The sequence below is a fragment of the Ctenopharyngodon idella genome, chromosome 1, assembly GCF_019924925.1.
Source record: "Ctenopharyngodon idella isolate HZGC_01 chromosome 1, HZGC01, whole genome shotgun sequence".
NCBI lineage: Eukaryota > Metazoa > Chordata > Actinopteri > Cypriniformes > Xenocyprididae > Ctenopharyngodon > Ctenopharyngodon idella.
The window spans coordinates 36,396,631-36,419,330 of NC_067220.1; the positions used below are offsets into that span (position 1 = coordinate 36,396,631).

Below are 22,700 nucleotides of genomic sequence, written 5' to 3' on the forward strand. Positions count from 1 at the left end.
ATTTTTTTTCACAAAAATCATTGTAGAAATGTGCCACTCTCAGTCAGCCATAATTAATATACAAAGAGTGTAAGTGACTAATGAAAAGAGGGTTACTGAAATAAAGCAAGTATAGTATTCAGCTGGTCATGTGATCTCAATATGACATAATGCAACCCAATCCATGTAAAATAAGACAGCTTCTATTAATCTGAGTCAAAAAATAAAAGCTCAATGGTTTAATGTTCGACAAATGAAGAAATTAACACAGCCATAAATATTAGTATTGTAATTTTGCAATTGTACAGTAAAATAAAATTATATATTACGGGTGGAACGGTACCTGAACCTGTTTTTAAAATTGCTATAGCAATTTTTATCAGAAAAATTGCAATTAGATTTCCTCCAAATCTTGCAGCCCTATAGTAGTCTTTATCTCGTGTGTGTACATAATTTTTTTTAGTTTTCATCTTTTAACCATTTTCATCTTTAAAGTCTAGATGCAGTATAGAGTACAATCCTCCTTTCTCCTTTGCTCTCCTTAGTCATCTTTATGCCTCTATTTTCTTTCTATCTTGCTCAGCCATGCTTATTCTCTCCGTTTCTTTGTCTCCATATTGAACAGAGAGGCGTTGTGCAACAGAGGTCTTAGAGCTCAAGCATCTGTGCAGATTTCATCTCACGTAGACATGCACAACAGCCTGTGCTTTTTCTAAGCATAAAGAGAAAAAAAAAAAAAAAAAAAAAAAAAAAGAAAGACACAATTTTCAGCCATATCCAACTCAATCCGCATTTCATCAATGCATCAATGTCAACCAGCACTCTACTAAACTCTCCTTGTTCGCCCATAAAATTGTAAGTTAGTGACATCGTGTGAGAAATGGAGATGAGGTGTGATTGTGACAGTATCACCTACCAGTAGAAGCGGTTCGGAGTCACTCGCTCATGAACTAGCTGCCACTTTCGGCCAAAGTCAAATGAGCTATACAGCTGCAAAAAAAGGAGAAAAAAGAGAGAGAAAAAAACAGGCAGCCATTAAAATCTGCAATCATTCGCTCTGTTAAGTTAAAGCCATATATCCATTTGAAGGCAGTTTCTTCTCATCTCAGTTTAGAGCCTTTTCTCAGAATATAACTGATTCGTCATTGTGATTTGTATTTCATTACATAGTTGAATCATTGTGTGTGCTGCTTTTTAAAGGCTTGAGCAAAAAAGCACAGCCCTTGAATCAGTTGTCATGGGTTAAGGAGAACACCATTATGGTTGGGCGTTTTTAGGTAATTGAACACACAATCGTATGGAAATATATGCCATTTTAATAGTGTGGAAAATGGAAATCGTATTTACTGCACATGAACACGATTAAGGGGGTCATATCATAAGGAATATATTTTTCTTAATCTTTTGATATATATAAAAAAAGGTGTATTTTAGTTTGAAAATACATTGTAACTTTCAGAACTCAAAACTTTTTTCTCAAACAGTTTCTGGCAACAACAAAGGCTCAAAAAATAAAAAGTATCTATCTCTCTCTCATATATAGACTCGTATATAGACATATATAGACATAGATACACTGAATATACACACACACACACACACACACACACATATATATATATATATATACATACATTTGCCAAATATTTTACAAAACAGTAGGGTTTTTTTTAACATTAATTTCTTTTTTTACATTTAATCAAAATTTAAATTTCAAATAAATTGCTGTTCTTTTGAACTTTCTATTCATCAAAGAATCCTGAAAAATCCTGACAAAAATATTAAACAGCAGAATGGGTTCAATACTGATAACAATAAGAAATGTTCCCTAGTTTTGCTGTCACAGAAATAAATTATATTTTTAAATATATTAAAAAAGAATGCAGTCATATTAAAGCAGTGTTAATTTAGTTCTTTTTTTTTTTTTTTTAATTAGCTTTTATCTTTCTATTTAGTTTTCATGTTAATTTTAGCTTCTTTTTTTGGCACTTTCATTATTTTGTCATTTTATTTATTTATTTATTTTTTTCCCCTGCTATTTAGTTTTAGTTTATTTTTATTTTAGTTAGTTTTAGTTTTTATTTTCAGTTCATATATTTCCAAATGATTTTAGTGCTTCAATTTAAAATTATTTCAGTTTATTGCCAAAGCAAGTAGTATTTTAAGTTTTTTTTTAACTAATATTTATAGTTTAATTCAGCTTTATTTCAATTAACAAAAATGTATTTGATAGTTTTCGATTTAGTTAACAATAATAACCCTGGTTTAAGTGCAATAATATTTTACAATATTGTTGTTTGACCAAATAAAAATATACATATTATATCATTGGTCAAAAAAAAAAAAAAAAAAAAAAAATCAAAAGAAGCTGGTGCTTTACTGTAGTATTTTTAACAAAATTTTGGCCCGTCTCCTGCTGTACTGTGTCTCAGTGATCCGTTTTGGTACCGCAAAGTCAGAGACATCGACGATACATTTCCTTTGAGATGTGTTCAGAAAATATATCAGACAAATGATATTTAGCAAAATACTATCCTTCCGAATCTATGTTGTGCATTATAATGGCTCAAACCCCGGGACGTGACAGACAGGAACAAGAGAAGAGAACTGGCAGAAGTTAAAAGCACTGATCATTTGAGCTTCAGCACTTTACCTGGAGCTAGCAGCGCGTGAAACAGAACACACATTATAATGTGTCTAAATGGAATTATTTGGGCTTGAAGCTGCAAGGTGAATCTCAAGGGAATCCTAATGGATGAGATGAGTCCACTCAGGTCCGAAGGGAATTCATTTGGAAGTTTCTGCTCCACTATGTGCTCTAGTCTGTACATGTGTCTCTGTCCACAGAAAATAACAGGCAATACCTTCAATCTCCAGAGCTGCAAAGCTGTAGCTTTCTAGAGCCGTTGGGACAGCATTTCTCAAACTAGGGGCCGTGGGCCCCCCGGGAGTCTGTCTCAAATAGCCAGGGGGGCTGCAGAAACTTTCTGTACTTTGAACAAAAATTGCACAGCAAGCAATATGAATGTAACAGAAGTGGCATTTTATGCAGTCTGGGTTTCCTATTCATTCCTCCATAGACATTTAGAATAAAGTGTTTAAGCATTGAACCAAACCATTCAGCTCTGAAAAGCGAGATGGGGGTCCGTGAACAGTTATGAACTTATGAAAGGGTTCAAAAAGTTAGAGAAACACTGAGTTAGGGACTGTTTTTTCTGTATCCTGATGGTGTAATTTTCTGTACATTAAAAAAGACAAAATACAAAGTGCCAAGTTTGTTGTGAAGTAGTCATCCTTAATTTCTACAGAAACATTGATGTAGTTGTTCAAATCTTCAAACGAACAGATACACCAGTCAAAAAACATCTGAAGATTGCATTGTACATCTTGACAAGTTACTGAGCATTACATTAACACAGAACAAAGAGAGTTAGCCATCACAAGCTTTTTACTGACAGGAGCTGGAAGCATCACACAAACACTCAATAACAGGACAATAACAGGAGATCTGGAAAGACCGTTTCTGAGAAGACTGACCCATATCATTCAAACCCCAGCTAACCCAGAAATACACAAAGTCCCAAAAGTACAAAAATACAGAGAGAAGACCGGTCAGGTCAGTTCAATTGGATATTATTATTCCTAAAAGTGACTCTCCACCTTGATTTATTTGCCAAATAATGTTAAACAAATGACCGTAAGCTACTTGTTACGGTTTGCAGGGAAGAGAAGAGACGACGATCACAAGCAGTATTTATTAAATAAACACACAAACACAGATAATCCAAACAGGGAAAGTCGATGACAATAAATCAAACAAGGAAGATGAGAATAATACAACGAGGAAACAGGAGATGCAACAGCCTTACAAAAACGTGTAAAGACAACAACCAACAAACAAAGACTGAAACACAGAGGTATACAGGCACAACAAGAGGTTAACAAGGCACAGGTGAGACTGATTAATTACTATGGCAACTAAGGAAACAGAGGCAAACAGGAACACAGGAAGTGAAAACATGGAAACAACAGAAACAGCAAAACACTTTAAAATAAAGGTACACATATCAAAACTGAGGCTTAGGGGTTAGCAATGTTTTTATTGTCTATAATTAATGACTGAAATAAAGCTGAATATAAAATATAAATATTAGATGGAAAAACTTGAACTAAATTAAAATTACTATGTTGCCAAGTGTAAGCACTAAAATTACTAACCAAACATAAACACTAAAACTGAACAAAACCTAAAATTGAAATAAAAATAAATTAAACATAAATAGCAATCTAACAGCAAAACTAATAAAAATGACAAAAGCACAGAACAAAATCACTAAAATTACTAAGGCCCCGTTATTGCGTTTTCGTTTTAAAATGCTTAAGTTTTGCTACAGTTACGCCTGTTGCTTACACTACGCTGGCATTTTCGAACTTTAAAATCGGAGACTTTCGAAAACGCTGCAGAGCCCGTTTTAGTTTGAAAACGCCGGGTTGCATTTCAGTATAAATGGACCAAAACAGAGACTTTTGAAAATGATGGCGTGGCTGCCCACGTTTGCTCTGCGTATCCTTGACAACCACGTAAACAATAACATCACGACTGAACTGCAATCTTTGCTGTCTTTGTTGTCAATTTTTAGCAGCAATTGTGCAGTTAAACTCTGCGTTTTTTTAATACTGCAGCTGCCTACATGAGCAAGAGGCAACTGTTTACACTTCTATGCGCATGCCCAGTGTGCTTGAACAGTCATGTGACATGCGTTTTCGGTCGTGTAGTGTAGACGGAGATCGTTTCTGAAACGCTGTGAAAACGCCAGTGTAGACGAAGAATGTTTTCATTTTAAAATGAAAAACTAAAATTAAACTAAAATTCAAATGAATACTGAAAATATAAGAATTTAATTTACAACTGAAATACAACTTTTGTATTTTCAGATAATGTTTCTGTAAAATGCTTTATAATTAGTGGTAATTCATATTGAAAAATATAAATATGAAATTGAAAAATATAATAATCATTTAAATCTACAAATTAAAAAAAAAAAAAAAAATGCATTCAAATATTGTTCAAATTGAGGAACTGAACTGCATTAAGAATCCAATTCTGAATGACAAACAACCCTGATGCAAGTTCAAATCCAGCTTCAATCATTTCCAGATCTTGTTCCGCCCTCATATCCCATAAATTCCTGTCCCCTCTGTCTCTCTCTGCCCTTATAAAAGAGGCAAAAATGCTAACAACAAAAATAGTACTAAGAGAAAACATTTGCTTCTAGTGGAATGAGTCGAAGTGAGTGGGAAGTAGGAGAACAGAATGCATACTCAGATCTTATGACCCACAAAGTCATGTTTTCCCATACCTTACCAGAAGCATAACGTTAGACATATTGAACATACTGTCAAAGAAGTGCAGAAAGACCCCTTACTGACTCGAAACATCCCACCAGCCGGCTACATGACATATGAGTGCCAGCATGACCCCTACAAGTTGCTAAACACATGGCCTAATTTCCACTGCTCTAATTGTGTTTCTGCATGCCCAGCCGCACAATTAATGGCAAAGCCTGGCGCGTTCCTATTACACTGATTGATGCCACTGTTGATCGGCCCCCTGCCGGGAATAGCGCGTTTGTTATTCTAGTCCTACAGTGAGAAGGCACCGACCCAGTCAAGCTCTGGCCTATTTCAACAAAGATTCTTTATGACTATTGATGGCTAATGGAGACAGAGTGAAAAAAGTGGACAGGATACAGAAACTAATGTTCCTTTGAACATTTATGTGGGGAAAAGGGTAGATTAATGTAACTTTTGTAGAAATATTTTTAGCTGTCTCTGTATGATAACACTAGAGGGACAGTATTTTGTTAGGATTTTATGTGAAGGCAAACCCAAAGACAATTATACATCACACTTAAAAGTATGTTATTGTATTAATGCATAAAAACATTTGCATATGTTGGATTGACAATGACACAAAGTGTACGAAGAGTATTGTGAGAAAGAGATCGACTGAGTGAGTTTATTACCTACATTCAGATTTAGCATTTTCGTTCAGGTCAGTCCTATGTTCATAATAAAAAAAAAAAAAATCTGTTTAATTGTCCGATGTATTGTCTTGTCCTTTTAACAGTTAAGGGGTTTTTCCTGTGACTGACAGCGCTAGTCAAAGCATTTGTCAGTCTTGTTCTGTGTTCACAACAATTCAGTCTTTTCAATGTAAAAGTCTTCACTTCACTGCCGCCATCTAATGGCGTAATAATGTAACTTCTGTTGCTGTTCACGTTCAAGGACTATTTTTTCCGACGGAAGGAAGGCTTTTAGTGAAAGTTTACTTCATGAAAGTTGCATTGATACATATTTTTTGCTTTAAAATTTGTATTGTGTGGTAACCGTTTTATAAAAGCAATAAGGTACTCGAGGCTGTGCTGTATCGTGAATTATTCACGATACAGCACAGCCCCTCGTACCTTATTGCTTACTTAAATACTGCAATATTCCATAAGTAACAAGAATTGTCCATTTAACATCTCTTGAAATTATAATTAAGACTTTTGTTACACCATTTAAGATATATTTGAGACTCTTTATGACCTTAAATTTGATCAAACTGATTGTAAGATTTTTTCTGCAAGGACCCTGCAAACAAGAGTTTTAGTGCCCGTTCAAATTTTTAAACCTTTCAAAACAAGTCAGTGCTTAATCAGAATCTCAAATTGTTTCACATTTAACAAAATCTGTCCAAATTCGAGGGACAGACCGGATTGGCGCAACACATATATATATATATATATATTTATATATCCCTCGTCAGTGTAAGAGCCTATGGACCACTGGGTCTCTCATAAGCGTGGACGTTGACATATTGTGCCGCTGGCTGAGCTCAACCTGTAGTCATTCATCAGCCGGATGACATGCTCAATTTTAAAAGCTCGGAGCTGTCACAAAGTCGGCTTCATAGCTTCCCACTTACATCAATAAATCACTAGATGCAGCAAGGACCCACTGCTGACAGTCAGTGACTGCCAACAGGGAGACTCTGGGGCCTTCTAATAGGAGGTGAGGGGAACAGGGAGAGGAGAGCTGATTTTAATAATGTACTTATAATGAAAAAGAAAATCTATAGCACATATTTGCATAACGCCCTGAACACTTGGATCATTTCCATTAAATTGTGATGGAGAGAGCAGGGAATATCAGGCATGGATTGCTGGAGGAGGAGGGCGAGGATGAACCGTGCCAGAAAAAGACAGGAAATAAGAAATGCCATTTAATATCATGAAATAAGAAAGCAATTCATCTGGGAATGTTTTAAGACACATGAAACAAATGGTCATAGTTTGTAAAAGAGATTACAGACGAAACATAACTGCAACCGCTGAGTTTAGGTTTTGTTTCTATTAGGTCAAGAGGAAGAAATAAATACTTAGCAGAGGAGGTACGGTTTACATTTAGCATCACCCAATCAGAACACAGCACATTTACATTTGTCCCACATCAAATTTGATTTTAATAATTAGTAAATGTTATAATGAACATTAACCAAGATTAATAAATGATGTATAAGTATTGTTCATTCGTAGTTCATGTTAACTAAAGTAGTTAACTAATGTTAAATAATGAAACCTTATTGTAATGTGTTACCCAATAATCAAATTAGGGCTACATGATTTAAAAAAAAAAAAAATCATGATTACAATTCCAGCTGCTGTGATCATAAACGTGGATATACACCGATCAGGCATAACATTATGACCACTGACAGATGAAGTGAACACAATGATTATCTCTTCATCACGGCACCTGTTAGTGGGTGGGATATATTTAGTAGGGCTGGGTAAAAAAAAATATCGATTTCACGATTTTAATCGATTCTCAGTTTTACGAACCGATATTGATTCCTAAATCCCAAGAATCGATTAGTCTAGTCTGTTTTCAGTTGATGAATGAACAGAACATGTAGCGCGCCTCCCATCCAATAAATCGCTATAATCCTAGTGCTTTGTTACTTTTGATATGAAGCAAAGTCTCAGATTTCAAATGACGTCCATCTTATTATGAGATTCAAAAAATAAATACCGTTTTGTCGCTGTTAAATATTATGTGATCGCTTTAGCGCCTCAGTTAAAGAGAAGCGGCAGCACGGAGCGCATGTAAACTGATCCTCTCCTCCGCTTTAATACCAGTTACAGAGCGAAATAAACATGACTAAACATCTGAAGGTATGTTAAAATATACAGTACAACTTACCGAAATCCGTATCATGTCTCATGTAATAGCTCAATCAGTGTTTCAACCTCGGAAAGACGTCAATAAAACAGCTTGTAAACAATGTCACGTAACATCACATTTACCTCAGAAAAACATATTCAGTGACCATAAACTCATTAGTCAGCTAGAAAAATGAAATCTAGAAAGTCAGCTATCTGAACAATATAGCTATGCACCGTTACATATTCATTGTAATTTTTCATGTTCTTCAATATTTAATGCATGTTTGAATTAATCAGTTATGACAGCCACAATTTAAATGTTTATATTTAAAAAAAAAAAAAAAAAAAAAATGAATTGGAGCAGAAATATGATTATGTAATTTTAAACTTTGGTTATTATAGAAAACATCATTGAGTGTAATTTAAGTGTTTGTATATAAATAAGTTAAATATAAATAAGCTAATTTTAACAATATTATAGTAAAGTAGTACCAACTGACTCCCATGGGTAGTTTACAGCATCAATTGAGAATTTTTTTTCCTCTAGAAAATTTGCCATGTACAGTATCTGATATACTACATCCAAAATAATCGATATCAAATCGAATTGAAATCGAATCGAATCGAATCAAAAGCATGTGAATAGAAATCGAATCGAATCGTGAAAATTGTGTCAATACCCAGCCCTAATATTTATATTAACATTTTGTCCTCAAAGTTGATGTGTTAGAAGCAGGAAAAATGGGCAAGCGTAAGGATTTGAGGGAGTTTGACAAAGGGCCAAATTGTGATGGCTAGACGACTGGGTCAGAGCATCTCCAAACCTGCAGCTCTTGTGGGGTGTTCCCGGTCTGCAGTGGTCAGTATCTATCAAAAGTGGTCCAAGGAAGGAACAGTGGTGAACCGGCGACAGAGTCATGGGCGGCCAAGGCTCATTGATGCACATGGGGAGTGAAGGCTGGCCCGTGTGGTCCGATCCAACAGATGAGCTACTGTAGCTCAAATTGATCAAGAAGTTAATGCTGGTTCTGACAGAAAGGTGTCAGAATACACAGTGGATTGCAGTTTGTTGTGTATGGGGCTGCATAGCCACAGACCAGTCAGGGTGCCCATGCTGACCCCTGTCCACCGCCGAAAGCGCCAACAGCCCATGCCTCAACAGGTCAGGGCTGTTTTGGCAGCAAAAGGTGGAACAACACAATATTAGTAAGGTGGTCATAATGTTATGCCTGATCGGTGTATACAGCATTCCAATTAGATCTATTACCACTGTGTCAAAGGTTTCTATTTCTACCGTGTACTGAATGTTAGCCAATAACAGTTGAGTGCATGAACCCAGTGGCCAATCAGAGAGGTGTTTAAATGAGTCACCGGGCAAAAGACTTCCACTCAAAACACAGAAGCTGCATCCACAATTTCATATTTGGTAGTACAATTGGTTTGAAACTTACTTCACAGCCATTAAAAAGAATGGAATTGTTGTCATTGTCATGTGACCTACGCTGCCAGCTGTGTCGCTTCACAACTCTTCTCCCAAGGCCTCATGGAATAGTAAAGTGTTTACTGAATGCACACTTCAGAATCTCGCCAGAAGTAGCAGGCCATCAGGTACATTCAACCTACTGTTTGAATACTATGAATTCTGACAGATTATTAGATAAGAAGGTAAGCGGAACTAGATTGCGCATATATTACATCACTCGATATGAATTATAATAATTACATGTATTTACAAAGTATAAACTGTATACCTCTAAATGGCAGTAACTTACTGTATGGATTATTCAGTTTGTGTGACAGCTTCTGTGAAGTAATAAAGAGGTAGCAGATAAATGTATGACTGGTAAGATATGCTAATGAATACTAACATGTGAGTGTACAAATAAATAAATGTTATGATGCCTGGATAGTTCAGTGAATTTCCACATTAACAGCTTGGTCTCCAGAAGTTCAGAATCTTAGAGATCTCTACAGTGTTTAAATGATCTGTCAAGCACAAAATGTTTATTCTAGCAAGGCAGATGGCAGGATTAGCCCAATTTATGACTCAAATTAGTGGCAGGAGGACACATTAAGCTTGCTCATGTGCGATTTTCAAGGGACTAAGTCCAAAAACAATAACTAGCTAGGCAAAATGCAAAGATGCAGGTAATTTAGAGTTTATATAAACAGCCATTTTTGTTTATATCAATTTACTTTTCTTTATTATTTATTTTAATCCAATTTCAACCCATTTTTAATTAAATACATCATCTTTCTTTTTTAATTAATTTTAATTACTTTCTCCTAATTTATGTTTCATATTTTCATTATGCACATTGTACCGCACTTTAAATTACCACTGTGCATGAAATGTACCATTTACGGAGCCCCGCACATGACATGCAAGAAAAAATATTTAATCGTGCGCACGATTTACTAATTCGTTCCCTCGATTTACTAATTCATTCCCTCGATTTACTAATTCTTGCTCACGATTTACTAATTCGTTCCCTTGATTTACTAATTCGTTCCCTCAATTTACTAAATCGTGCGCACGATTTACTAAAACGTGCGCCCGATTTACTATTTCGTTCCCTCAATTTATAAATCATGTGCATGATTTATAAATCGAGGGAACGAATAGTAAATCGTGCGCACGTTTTAGTAAATCAAGGGAACAAATTAGTAAATCGTGCGCACGATTTAGCCTACTATTTTTTTCCTGCATGTCATGTCCGGGGCTCCGTAGCTATTCAATTTTTTGTCCAACCAATAGAAAATAGGTGGAGTGGAAACTTGCAATTCCGTTTGGTGTCACTAGAGGCCCTGAAGTCACCTTTAAACTTGTATTTAACCCAAACAATTCCTTTATCTTTTTAATTAATCTCTTTAAAAATGATTAGAAGAGTGTTCACATGCATATAAACACCTCTTAAACACTGTCAGAGAATATTCAGCTTCTCCAGTGGAGTGTTGACCTGCCCTGCAGAGAAGGAGAATGAGTAGGTTATAGAATTATGGAAATGAGCAACCAAGCGTTATTGTTCCTGTGTCTGACCATTTTCATAATTCACTTTTATACCGGCTAATTGCGTTAGCTATAAATTCTCGATGCACTTATGTACAGCACTCTAAATCATCTGGCGTCCTGTAGAGAGAGCTTGCGATGGCAATAGCTGAACTAATCCTTTCTTTCTTCATTTCCCTGTCGAGTTGAGAACACACTCAGTGATCACGATCCTGAGACATTATAGGCATAAGAAGGTAGCATATATGCAAATCATGCATCAGCATTGTTTGGGGTTGGGGTTTATCTTTGACAACCAGGTCCTCAACATTACACCTCTCTAAACTGTCACTCTCAATTTTGCCAAAACCATTTGCATTTTTTAGAAGTGTTTTGACTGGTGCATTTTTCAAGGGTGTTTCTAGACATGTTCTTCCCTGTGAACTTTGAAAATAAACTTTAACTTGTCCATTTACAATATCTGACAGTTGATATATTTATAGTTGTTAAAGTCTGTTTATGAACCAACAAATGTCATTTCCATTTTGATCTTAAATTATGTATTCCATCACAGCATTCTGTGATGGAAATAATGGTGGTGGAAATTACATTTTTTTTTAAACTCCTTAATGTCTCGCCAATGCTAAATTCATCTCCTTTATTTTATCCGAAGCATGCTCTGACACTGTTGTTTCCTTGGTAAAAGTGTTCTAACTTAGTTACAATTGTTGGATGTCATTGAAATCGTGCATTTCACATTATGTTTAGATTATCATAGTTTTAAAAATGTAAAACTGCAAGAATTTAGATCTGGGACAGGTGAAACCAAAATGGTAACACTTTACAATATAAAATCCCATTAGTTAACATTTAACGCATTAACTAGCATCAACTAACAAAGGGCATTACATTTGCTACAGTATTAAAAATGCAATTGTTTTTTGTTAGTTCATGTTAGCTCAGGTGATATTAACAGATATAACTTTTGACTTTTTTAACATCTCTAAAACACTCTTGTTCACTGAAAAAAAAAACCAAAAAAAAAAAAAAAAACTTGTAGGATTTACTTGATAAAATCCTCGTAACACCACATTTTAAGTAAATTTTACTGCTACTGCTCTGTACAACTTACCTGTTATTAAGTTAAATCTACTTACTATTGAACTTAACATTCATAAAGAAATTATGTAAGCATTACTTAATTATATTTAATTTCACATATAATTAAGTAAAATCTAACTAAGTTAAGTAAATTTAACAAAATTAACTTTTTACTCAAATGATATAACATTGAATTAAACCATGCTTTTAAAGAGTATGCTTTACTTAGAAACATCTAAGTAAATAATACAATAGATATTGTGTAGATACCATATCTACATAATAAAAGTAATGTGCCACTCACCCGAACACAAACAATTCAATACTTGGTACACAATACACATTGACGGTAACATTCGATAGATCATTTTTGAGTATGAATGTGTCATTTTTGAGTAGAAAATGAACTCCACAAAATCGCAAGTTACTAAACCTAACAACAGAAGCAATGATGAAACAGTGTAAATATAGCTGAAAAACAGCAAAAATTCAACCTTATTAATTATTCATGCATGATGGGAACACAGTATCAGAAAAGTTGAGTAGGTTTTACGTAAGCAATGATGTACGAGAGGCTGTGCTGTAATGTGAATAAGTCACGGCTGAAGGGCGCTGTTAGGCACGATGCGAAGCGGAGCACCTGCAACCCATTCAGCCGTGACTTATTCACAATACAGCACTAGCCTTATTGCTTTTATGAAATGGTTACCACACAATACAAAAATTAAAGCCAAAAATATGTATCAATGCAACTTTCATGAAGTAAACTTTAACTAAAAGCCTTCTTTCCGCCGGAAAAAATAGTCCCTGACCGTGAACAGCAACAGAAGTTACATTATTACACCATTAGATGGCAGCAAAGACTGTCTTTATGAGTGTGTCATTCAGTAGCAAAGACTTTTACATTGAAAAGACTGAATTGTTGTGAACATGGAACAAAACGCAACTGATAAATGCTTTGACTAGCGCTGTCAGTCACAGGAAAACCCCTTAACTGTTAAAAGGACAAGATAATACATCAGACAATTAAACAGATTTTTTTTTATTATGAACATAGGACTGACCTGAAGGAAAATTCTAAATCTGAATGTAGGTAATAAACTCGCTCAATCGATCTCTTTCTCACAATACTCTTCTAGTTTTACATAATACAATAAGCTTCAATGAACAATATCAATGGAGAACAAACAGTTTATGTTGCTAAGAGTGGTTGCTAAGGGTGTTGTGTAGTGATGCACAGAACCTTTTTTTCTATTAGTTTGCTTTGACCATCATATCAAACTGGTTCAGACAGTGTCAGGTAAGATCAGAGAGCATCTGTGCATTCCTGTGGGGCAACAGTTGATGGGTTGGTATTATCTGCCCAATGAGCCAGTCAGCCCATGGAAATTAATGAATCGATCGGGTTATTAAATGTACTTTATCAAAGGCACAGACCTCCAAAATCCTGTCTGGCACAGCAACCTGCCCTCCAAAGCAAATGAGGTAAGCACCGGAAAACACAGATGTAGAATATAAAAGATATAGCCATGTTTACTTCTGCTGAAAATTGTTTCCTCATTAACAGATGTTCATTAGTGCATTACCTCCAAAAAAATATATTGTGGAAATATATTGTGAAAATATTTAAATAATTTATTACAATAGTATGTATGGCTCAAATGCCTCAGTTAAGTATTTTACTATAAAATGCATTCATTCATTCATTACTTTAATGTTATTTTAATTTTATTATGTAACTCTTTATTAAGGTCTACAGGTTGCAATTCCATTTGTTGCTAATAGGGGTCCAAAACAATTGGGTAATAAGATGTTAACAATTGGTCCAAAATGCCATTTATTACAGTGTTCTTAGTCTCAGCCTCAAACGTCACGCCCACGGACCGTTGGTTGAATGTCTGATGCATATGGCACACTTATCTGCAAACATTTCAGGAGTTTTGAAGTTGTCGTCTGATTGGTTGAATTCTACAGAATGTCCGGGAGATATGTGTGTTGCATTCTTTAATGGTCCGCCTGGAAACAAATGCCATGACGCCAAACCGGCTTGAGGAAGAAGAAAGCCGTCGTGTTTACAACTGTAACAACGAGCGCTTACCAGGATCAACTAAATGCTAGATTTTCAAAAGTATGTGAATTTCGCGGCTCCATTGTTGCACTAACCTGGCATAACATTCTTGAATGAATAATTTATTAGATTCATGCCGGTCTTTTATTGTAGGGACATCGACTTTACATTTTCATGCCCCTAAACATGACGCGGAACAAAACGAACTGTGACTGGTTGCATTACATGTCAGTCAAACGTCCTCTTGGGCGGTCCTTGGCCAATGAAAGCTGCGATAGAGTCCAGACCTTCTGCCGTCAGTCTGAAGGTCTGACTACACGAGACTACAGTGTTCTAGACTATTCTTCTGTTATTGTTTACACTACTATTCAAAAGTTTGGGGTCAATAAGGTTATTTTTTTAAAAGAAATGTATACTTTTATTCAGCAAGGAAACACTGAATTGATCAAAAGTGACAGTAAAGACATTTACAGCGTTACAAAACATTTCTATTTCGAATAAATGAACCAGAACTATTAGTCCTCATGAATACTATCTTAGTCATCATGAATATTCTGAGAAGCGAAACAGTCTCTTGGCTTGGCACTGGAACTGTGTTTTCCACATTAAGGGAAGTTCAGAACGCCAGGGAGGCTTCGTCAGGAGGCATTCACGCGAGGCATGAAAAGGGAGGTTAGACACAGGGAGGTGACAGGCGGGAATCCGGCTAAAGATATGTGCCATCTGGATGAGCAGTGAGCTGAGAAATTCAGCTCTAACAGCACTGTAACAACTGACTTCACTGCAAAGAGGTAAAGGTGCACACGAACACGCGTTCCTTGCTCACACACTCAAAGGAGAAATCACGTACGGACATACACAGTTTGAGAGAGGATTATACACAAGGTTGATGGAGTGCATGAACATATACACTAAGGTTGCTCTTGCTTACATAATGAGCTATGAGGTACAAGAGGCCATCATATATTGTGAGAGGCGACTAAAAGCCGTTGTTAGGCACGGCACGCAGCGGCCTGTCTGCAAAACCTTCAGCCATGAATATATTTAAAATACTGGATGGCCTCAAGTTCCTTATTGCTTATTACTTCATAAAATGTCATTAAAATGTAAATTATTTTAGAAAAAAATCATATATTTATAGTGCCTGACATATACACCATTATTCAAAAGTTTGGGGTCAGCAAGATTTTTTAATGTTTTTGAAAGAAGGCTCTTGCACCAAAAATTTATGCACCTCTTGATGGAAATAAATGTTGTGGTGTTATTTCATGGTCAAGATCTTGTATTGACAATTGCAGCAATTCACTGCAATAATGATCCAATCATTGACTCTTAAGCATTTGCCTATTTAAACCCAGACAGCGATCTTTTTTTTTGGCCAGACAGTGTATTTGGTCTTGGCGGAATAGATCTGCTACACTGCTGCTGTTATTGCTGCTGGTACAGAGTAAGTACAGGACTTGCATACACGACATGCTGCTGTGCACAAGTAAGACATGCTGCTGCTGTACAATATAGTATACATAAATTATCCGTAGCAGATCTATACAGGTGGAGCTGGGGAAGGTGGAGGGTTTCTGAAGGCACGTTGCACTGCTACAGGAAATTCTGACCAAATATTTAAAGTTTGAGCATACAGGCTCATTGGTTACTAATACAGCAGGAACCAATCAGCTGTGCCCTATAGAGAAATGATGTGATTGCAAGCGGATTGAGTTATGGACCCATCAGCATGCGCCATCTAGAGTTTCATAACAGAACTTTGTATTTATGACACTTTATTCAACAACAAAAGCTTGTTCCACGTGTCATACGTCATTATGCCATTTCTACACCACACACATGCGCAGTACTTTCCAGTTCCCGGTTTTAATCTGATCAAGTGTTTACATGTCCTCTCGATCAAATTAGAAAATGTTTAAACCACCCCTTACAATCTGAATGAAATCAGATTTGACCAATTCATTCCGATTTACTTTTTTTAATCCGACTGTACTGTCTGATTACAATTGGATTGTTAGGGTCCATTTAAACACAGCAACTGATATAAATTTCATTTTTTTAACAATTCCCAATTCTTAAATCTTAGGGGGAAAAAAAGGTGCAAGGTCTAGAGCCGTGTTTTTAAAAAGTTGAACTTCTTTTAACTTGAGCATTCATTTTTAGAATGCCGTGTCATGCGAAAGACACTGCAAAAGACATGAACGCAGTGGTTAAAGATGACTGTCTAGAGCGCATTTACATCGAAAAACAATAGAATGGAACAGTCGAATGGAAAACATGTTCTGTATGAACGGCCCCTTATTCCCACCATTTTTTGCAGCCCTATTGGCAACAAATGGAACTGCATTCTGTTGCTAAACAATGATAAACAGTAGACCTTAAAGGAACACGCCACTATTTTTGAAAAGGAACTTTGCTGCCGTACCATGGGTGCAGCAAGCGCAATGGCATTACGCAGCGCCTGAAAATAGGCTAACTTCCATCAACATAACCAACGTGACCACCTGCTTGCACAGGGAGCGCGTCTTGCAACCATGGAGACATTTGTGAGAGACGATTCAGAAGATATAGGTATATACACAAACTTAGTGCCGGTCACGTTGGAAGTTACATAGCTGGGGACTATTTTCAGGCGCTGCGTAATATCACTGCTTTGATTATAACACCGGAATGAGAGTAAAGTTCCTAGCCATATCGGCCTAGAAAATCGCAACTTTTCATTTTCCGTCGGTCTTAGTACACGATGTAACTACAGAAGAGTCAAGTTTTAAATAGGAAAAATATTGAAACTCTTTGGTCATTTTTGAGCAAGATGCTAACAGTCTAATCAGATTCAATGATCTATGCTAAGCTGCAGCTAAAAGTGCTACCACCAGACCCGGAGATCGGCTGAATGGATTCGAACACGGTAAAACTCAGTTGTTTAACTCTAGGGGAGCTGGAAAATGAGCCTATTTTCAAAAATAGTGGCGTGTTCCTTTAAAGGTGCACTATGTAAGATTTTTTTGTCCGCTAGAGGTCACTAGAGGCCTATTCAAAACAAATGCATAGCTTGATGACGCCAAGTTTGATAGCGGAATCTTGGGACATGTGGTCTTCACTTCAACAGCCAGTGGAAAAGAATTGGGATGGGACTCGGGAAGAAATCATGTTCATGGATGCGATTATTAACGTTACTGTAGTATGAAGCAGAGCAGGACCGAGTGTTGTGGGAGCTGAACGAGGCCGCTGGAGCGATTGCGCAACACACGCCGCGAGCAGCGGAACTTTTGTTATGCCACAGTCGCCGGCGCCGCTTCCGCTTTTCCGGTCATGAGTATAAGGTAACGCAGCTCTGTTTATCATATTACATACATTTGAGAGTGTTGAAAATGATGTTATAACATTACTCTGTGCGTTCGCTCGGCGGCTGATGTGAGACACTTGCTGCACACTTCAGTAAGCTAGATCGATTTTAATATATCATATTAAATGTTGGATGGATAAAATAAAAAATAAAACACATATACAAAAATAATATACAAAATAAAATTAAATTAACATAAAAAAAATACAATTAAACAACAGTTGATATATCAAATTACCAATGTGAATGGACATCATGCGCACAATTACACTCGCTAAAGTTGAAGGCTTGTGTGTTTGCTATTTTACCCAATGTAATCCTCTAAAAGGGCACATTTAGAGCTACACGTCAGATTTTCCTTGCAAAGTCATTCTGCATTACTAATCAAAGCAATGATGAATAAAAGGTGACGTTCTAGGCTTAAATTACATGATCCCATGCGCTCCACATTAAGAGACACAAATCCATCTACTTCAGTTAGACATGGTGCGTATTACAGCCGGTAATCTCTCACAGCTTCTCCAGAAGCGAGGAGTCATCAACCGAGACACAGTTCAGGCTATTACTATTAACACCTCGTGCTGCTAATTCCGAAAACACAATGTATTTTCGCTGCAACAACACGAACGACACTAAAAAAGATGCTGTGTCTTGTGTTTATCCTTGTAATGTTTACCCTTCCCACGTTCTTCTATTTCCAGCGATGTCCCTGAAGCATCGAAGCTAGCTTTTGCAAAAGTTACAATTGTGTGCAAAATAATTAACAGAATACATTTACATCATTAGAATGCAACAACTTGGGAAACTGTTCAAGGTTTGACGTTAGAAAACATGCTTCTGAAGGCAAGCCAAGACAACTAATGCAATCTCCAGCATTTGAATGAGAGCAAATTCATGAGGGAGATGCTACAAAAACAAGATGTTTTTGTTCTGTTTTGTTTTGTTGCCTCACATGTTGCTAAACCTGACAAATGTATAATTAATTACTTTCCAGGTAGAGCTTCCGGAAAAACCAATCACGGACCGTAAATGTGATGCTTGAACAGCAAAGCAGTATGTAAATCACTGCTGTATCTGTGTCCCATACTAACAAGTAGCATCCATCTGCTTAAACTAATCCTCGCTTACAGCTGATAATAACTTACCAGACATCAATTTTTACAACCAAACATTCCATTTCACACCCACTCTCTCTGAAAGCTAATACCTATAATCCTATGGGTATCTGTCAGGTCAAGCTTATCCAGGTGTAACAGCATCTGTTCAAAAACTTTATGTCCAGCAAATCCACACAAACTGAAATGCTGAATACACTCAGAATTTTCAGAGTTCAGCCACTGTTTAAATTACATGGCTGGACAGGATGTTACAGTTATAGCCCCTAGTTATCGCTAAAATGAGGCTTATTTTTTAATAAAAACAATAATAACATCATAATAACATACAATACTAACATGAATGTGAATGAGTATAAAATATAAACATTCTTTTTTACCCTCAAATGAAGCATAAAGGACATGGATATATGTGTGAAATCCAGAAAGGCAGTTTTAAAAGTCTGTCTGTCTGTCTGTCTACAAAATATGTGACCCCGTGCTGGCAAAATGAGTCGCAATAAGCAAAGTTTCAAAAATGAGTCATTAAAAAACCTTCAAAATTACGTATTATTTGTTGGAATCCAACAAAAAATGACTGAGTTACACCTGTTTGAAGTCGATAGAGTCATCAAAATCCATTTTGAGAAAAAAAATCTAAGTTTTCTGAAGGTTGCAAAACAAAATCACCTAGCAGCCATACCATAAATCCCTGGTAATGCCACAAACAAAGTCAAAACCTATATCCAGCAACAGGAAAAATATATATATTCAACATTTTTTCCATGATTCCACAATTGTTTGATTAAGATTATTGAAACAGACAATCTATATATAAGACCTACTGTATCACACGGATCTAATATAATGTTACACATCAGATGTTTTTCAGTTAACCAAACAGTCACTTAAGACATAACAGACAATGTTTGCGTGAATACCTGCCAAGACAGATTTTTGAAATACTGTAATTCTGTGTATATGTGTATGTATTGCGCTCTCTGAGGCGTCTTTGTGCACGCGCTTCAGTTTGAAAGTCACATTTCATTGGTTCAGACTCATGCCATCGATAATTCGCTATTAATATTCACAAAGTTGGAATGCTGCGCTTTACAACGATACCAAACTTGTGCTGAGGGGACGCGCCAGTAGTCGAGAAGCGAGCAGAGAAAAATAGCATTTTTCATGGAAAAAGGAAAGATACTCCTGTCAGAAAACATACAAATAAAGATACTTTTAGATGTTTAATTGCTATTTGGAGCTTTGGGATTGCTAGAGAGGGCTTAATGAACTCAATTTTGCACCAAGATTGACATTTTTCACTTGTTTTGCATGTAGCTCGAAATTAGCCTGTGTGCATTCCGACTCATTTTGCCAGCACGGGTCACATATTTTACCTTAATATGTTGCTCATCAGTCATTATGGTACATTGTATATGGTTAAAAAAGTTTTATTTTTGAGTCATTTTCAATGGGGTTTACAGTTATTACAAACTTTTTACCAAAATGTGGGACATGAATGGCATCTAAATACATTTATTTGATCATAAATGATGGTCTCATTTAAAAAAAGAAAAGAAAAAAGGGGCATTTCCATGGGGCACTAAAGTGTACTCATGAATGTAATGGAAGCAATAGTACAACTTGCAGCCAACACCTGTAGTAAAAGCCAAGGTGATGAAAACTTAAAGAGTAGATTGCAGTCTAGTTACATAACCAACACCTTTCCCCACAGCTCCTACTAACTTCTGAGGAAACAAAATGAACTTGCTATTTTTTCCTGTAGCTCTTTGCCAGCCAGCAAATACGTTTAAGTCTGAAACACTTACACGCGGCACATTCTGAATTAATGGAGCTGGTGGCGAGTTATGGTCATTAGTGGAATAGCAGGGAGTGGAAATGAAGAAGAGAAGACGGACAAAATCACACGCAGCTGGCTGGCAGCACTGCACTTTGCAACTATAAATCTTCAGGTCCTCCCTTGCCTGCACATTTCTTACGGTATTGGCCTTCTAATTTCATGGACCAATTAGTAAATGACGATGTCCTGAATGAATTCTATTCCTGTGCCACACTAAATGTACAGGTTTTTGGTCATTCTTTTACTTACACCGTTGTAGGCTGCTTTCATACTTGGTCTATACTTGAATTCCCCTTCCCGTCACCTCCACAGGTCTCTTGTCACATTGTAACATTTGGTTTTGAACAGATATACTTTTGCATCTTTGAGTACTAATGGCAGCTCTTTACTGCTGTAGCTAGGTAACGACTCAGGAGGAGAAGGTGCCAGCTTTAATGTTGTCACTGTGTCTGATGCGGATGCACTGCAAGAGATGCTGAGAATGCGAGCTGCTCACAAGCGGCACTATCTATGAAGACAAGCAGCAACAAGAAATGCATTATGCTATGCTATTTCAATTTTACGGCCTATGCAAGTCATACTGGGATGCATTCATGCAATTGCGAACTGTACTAGAGTCCACATCATGAACCACACCAGACCACTGTTTCATACATGCTACACAATAAATAATATTATTTTGTAGCAATCAAATAGTTTATTTGTTAAAAAACAAGAATAATAAAATAAAACATGCTAATATTATTCATTATACATATTTATATAAAGAATATTTAAAAACGTTTGGCGTCAGTAAGAATTTTTTTTCCCCTTTTTTTAAATAAATTAATACTTCAGCAAGGATGATTTAAACTAATCAAAAGTGACAGTTATTTTTTGAACTTTCTACTCAAAGAAAAATGGTTTGTGTTTAACTTTATTATTAATAATAATAATCAGAAATGTTTCTTGAGCAGCAAATCCGCATATTAGAATGATTTCTGAGCATAAGAGAATTCTTTCAAAAATCTTACTGACCCCAAACTTTTTCTTTAAATTGGACAGCACACTTTGGTATACTCCTCTGTTTTCCTGTGCAAGTTTCCTGCAGGAATCTTCCTCTATATAGTTTTCATTTTATTTGTATTATTATTATTATTATTATTATTATATTTTCCTTATTCAATAAATCCCACAACTTTAGTTATATTGGGTGTGAATCAGTAGGTGGCTTCTAACGTTCCCTTAGAGTAGGTCTTAATTACAAGTATAAGACTGGAGCTTGTTATGTTGCTAAAAGATGAAACTTCTGTCAGTCACTTAGTCAGTCACTTTTCCCAAAACAAAAACTTTCAAGAAACAGTAAGGCATGATGAAATCTTAACTCCTCCATTGGCTGCTGCATCCACAAACCACAAGCTTCTCATGCATCAACATGCGTCTCACCAACACTTCTTTTGACATACTGGTGTTTTTGTGAATCAGAATTTTTTAGATTTGTCCTCTACAGGACTTTCTGTCACTGGTTGTCACTCTGTGCTTCATGGACTTTCATATAACTACTGTAATCTCTTCAGCTAGCTGGCTTTCCGCAAGAACGGATTCTTAGCTGCAACAAGCCCTTCCAGTCCACTTCTTAAAAGTCTTCTCATGGTTGAAGTGTGCACCTTGCTGCTGGATGGCTCCCAGATGCTGAGCAAGCACTTCAATGGATTCTCACTATCCCTTAAGGAAGTGACCTTTAAGTACTGCAATAGCTTTAACCATTTGCTTGGGTGGTCTAAACTAGGCATATATGCATGTCACTGTTTCTAGTGAAGAATAATCTTTCCCTTTTATCCATTTATTGTTAAACAAGACAAGGGCTTAGATTAAGACAGGATTAAACCTTAGTTAAAAAAAGGATATTTAAGTAGCTTTTAGAAACATGTCTTAGAAAAAAAAAAAAAAAAAACAGAAAACTCTAGTGCTAATGTGGTACTATAGGAATTACTGAGGCAAATCATTACTGTAATACTGTAGATACAGACTATTTCATCACACACACACACACACACACCATCTACTTTT

At 36.2% G+C, this 22,700-nt stretch overlaps 1 protein-coding gene across 1 annotated transcript in view; it reads right to left on the reverse strand.

The window, feature by feature from the left end:
* The window catches only part of sorcs3a (sortilin related VPS10 domain containing receptor 3a), a 254,736-nt gene that overhangs the window by 77,002 nt on the left and 155,034 nt on the right, over nt 1–22,700 (reverse strand). Inside the window, 1 exon segment of the mRNA XM_051894728.1 lies at nt 896–969. Coding sequence (XP_051750688.1) covers nt 896–969 — 74 coding nt within the window.